The sequence below is a fragment of the Myotis brandtii genome, unplaced genomic scaffold, assembly GCF_000412655.1.
Source record: "Myotis brandtii unplaced genomic scaffold, ASM41265v1 scaffold4, whole genome shotgun sequence".
Taxonomy (NCBI): Eukaryota; Metazoa; Chordata; class Mammalia; order Chiroptera; family Vespertilionidae; genus Myotis; species Myotis brandtii.
In genome coordinates this window covers 6346444-6349139 of record NW_005365371.1, presented here as the reverse complement: position 1 = coordinate 6349139, position 2696 = coordinate 6346444, and the positions used below count along the sequence as shown (strand labels likewise).

At 53.3% G+C, this 2696-nt stretch overlaps 1 protein-coding gene across 1 annotated transcript in view; it reads left to right on the top strand.

Moving 5' to 3' along the window:
- Positions 1–903: 903 nt before the first annotated feature.
- The window catches only part of HES1 (hes family bHLH transcription factor 1), a 2471-nt gene continuing 678 nt past the window's right edge, over positions 904–2696 (top strand). Inside the window, exons 1-4 of the mRNA XM_005873231.2 lie at positions 904–1266; positions 1402–1497; positions 1738–1825; positions 2492–2691. Of these exons, the coding sequence (XP_005873293.1) occupies positions 1159–1266; positions 1402–1497; positions 1738–1825; positions 2492–2691 (492 nt within the window). The 5' untranslated portion in view covers positions 904–1158. The remainder of the gene's footprint in view (positions 1267–1401; positions 1498–1737; positions 1826–2491; positions 2692–2696) is intronic.

The following is a 2696-nucleotide window of genomic DNA, read 5'->3' as shown; positions in this document are numbered from 1 at the left end:
TGCGCCGCCGCCGCCGCCCGCCTGGCGAGGAGGAGGGGAGAGGCTCCTGCACAGCCCGCCACCTCTAAGTGCCACCGAACCGAGAGCCTGCGGGTTGAAAGGGAAAGGGTGGAGATGGCGAGTCCCTAAGGCATTGCCATCAAAGTCCTCCTTGTTCATCTTTCATTTGAAATTCTATTTCCTTTCTGCCCAGTTGGAAATTATTCTGATTATTTCCAGAGGAAGAGCGGGATCCAAGCCCCAACTCCTGAAGAGGAATGAGGGGTGAAGATCAAAAACCACCTTGCTCTGAACGACCTGCAAATGTAAGGTGGGAGGCATTTTTTTCCCTTTTCTGCATGACAAAAGGACGTATTTTTTGTTCTTTTTCTGCATGATCGACTTTCACCCCCGCCCCCCAATGTATAGTCTGAGCGGGAAATTACTTGGATGTGTCGGTAACTCACACCCTTGCACACGTTCCCCCTTTTAACCACTGCAAGTATAATCTTTTACCCTGTCCTTCTAAACCTTTTAAAAATATTTTTCAAATTAACTTAGTGTCAAAGCAGCTCTATTACCCATTTGAAAGGAAATGAAGAGCAAAGACCGTAGCCCCCAAAGAAATAAACTAGACTAGAGCAAAACCAATGCGGAAAAAATCCTGCCTAAAGCAAAGCCCAGCAGGGATAGTATCAAAGGGTTAAAATCCTTTTGATTGACGTTGTAGCCTCCGGTGCCCCGGGCTCAGGCGCGCGCCATTGGCCGCCAGGCCTTGTGCCTGGCGGCCAATGGGGGGGCGCGGTCCACGAGCGGTGCCGCGTGTCTCCTCCTCCCATTGGCTGAAAGTTACTGTGGGAAAGAAAGTTTGGGAAGTTTCACACGAGCCGTTCGCGTGCAGTCCCAGATATATATAGAGGCCGCCAGGGCCTGGGGATCACACAGGATCCGGAGCCGGTGCTGATAACAGCGGAATCCCCTATCTACCTCTCTCCTTGGTCCTGGAATAGCGCTACCGATCACCAAGTAGCCATAAGATATTATAATAAACGCTCAGCACTTGCTCAGTAGTTTTGTGAAAGTCTCGAATAAAAGGGACAAAAAACAATTTTTTTCGTGTGTGTGTGAAGGACTCCAAAAATAAAATTCTCTAGGGATTAAAAAAAAAAACAACAGAAAATGCCAGCTGATATAATGGAGAAAAATTCCTCGTCCCCGGTGGCTGCTACTCCAGCCAGTGTCAACACGACACCGGATAAACCAAAGACAGCATCTGAACACAGAAAGGTAAGGGGAGTACCTGTATCTCTCTGCAGCCCCAAGAAATTAAGCTGGGGTGGGCGGGGGGTCTTTTATCCCTTAAAACTCCCTTGGTGAAATGGCAGATCCCATGGGAACTAAGGACTTTTTATTTCTTTACAGTCATCAAAGCCTATTATGGAGAAAAGACGAAGAGCAAGAATAAATGAAAGTCTGAGCCAGCTGAAAACACTGATTTTGGATGCTCTTAAGAAAGATGTAAGTGGATAATGCTGCCTTTTTAGCTTTAATAAATGAAATACTATTTCTCGGGTACTACGTAAGAATGAAATCCTCTCACCGGCGGATCTTCCCCGCCAGCATTGCGTTCTTTGAGGCGGGAGGGCCGGTCCCCTTCAGTGGGGGTCTGGGGAGGTCGGCGCCGTGGGAGGGACCCCCAGCACTCCGAGGCTGCCGGCGGGGGTCTCACTTGCCTTCCTTGCCTCCTCTTCTGTGCAGAGTTCGCGGCATTCCAAACTGGAGAAAGCAGACATTCTGGAAATGACAGTGAAGCACCTCCGGAACCTGCAGCGGGCACAGATGACGGGTGAGGGCGGCTTGCCGCATCCCCCTCTGCGGGCGTCCCTCTCACCGGGCGGTGATTTCTTCCAGACTTCCGCCCGTGGTTGTGAGAGGCATTCAGCTACATTTTACTGCCTTGGCTCACTCTTACGTTCCCACGGTCTGGGGCTTATTTATAGCCACAACTCCAAGTTGTTACTGTTCCGGAAAGGGAGGGAGAGTGGTTGCAACGGCGAGGGCGGCGGGCGGCTTGGCAGTGGGGAAAGCGGGTGGGGGCCAAAGGGCTTAGAACTGGCGTTTTGAGCTGCGTAGAGCCTGGAGGTCTTCTGCTTTAGCAGTCCCTCCTCCCCCATTATAGAAGGGGAAATGAGGTTCGGATGGCCGGGGAAGGGCATTACCCAAGGTCACATCGCACGCGCTGAGTGTGTGGGGGTGGTGGGGGTGGGTAAGATCTAGGGCCGAGATCGGTTTAAATCCAGCGATTAAGAAGGGAGAGAAGGAGCATCTTGGCTTAAGTCGCCAAGCTAGTGTGGAGAAGTGGATGGTTTTACTAAACCCACCCACCCTAACTGGAGGCAGTTCTGCGGGCCCAGTGGTCAGGAAGGCGCGCCGCGGGGACCTCCCAGGGCGGGGGCGGTGGCCTCGGGGCCAGGGCCTTACGGTGACCTGTCTGTCTCCTTCTGGTCTACAGCCGCGCTAAGCACAGACCCGAGCGTGCTGGGGAAGTACCGCGCGGGTTTCAGCGAGTGCATGAACGAGGTGACCCGCTTCCTGTCCACGTGCGAGGGCGTTAACACCGAGGTGCGCACCCGGCTGCTCGGCCACCTGGCCAACTGCATGACCCAGATCAACGCCATGACCTACCCCGGGCAGCCGCACCCGGTCTTGCAGGCGCC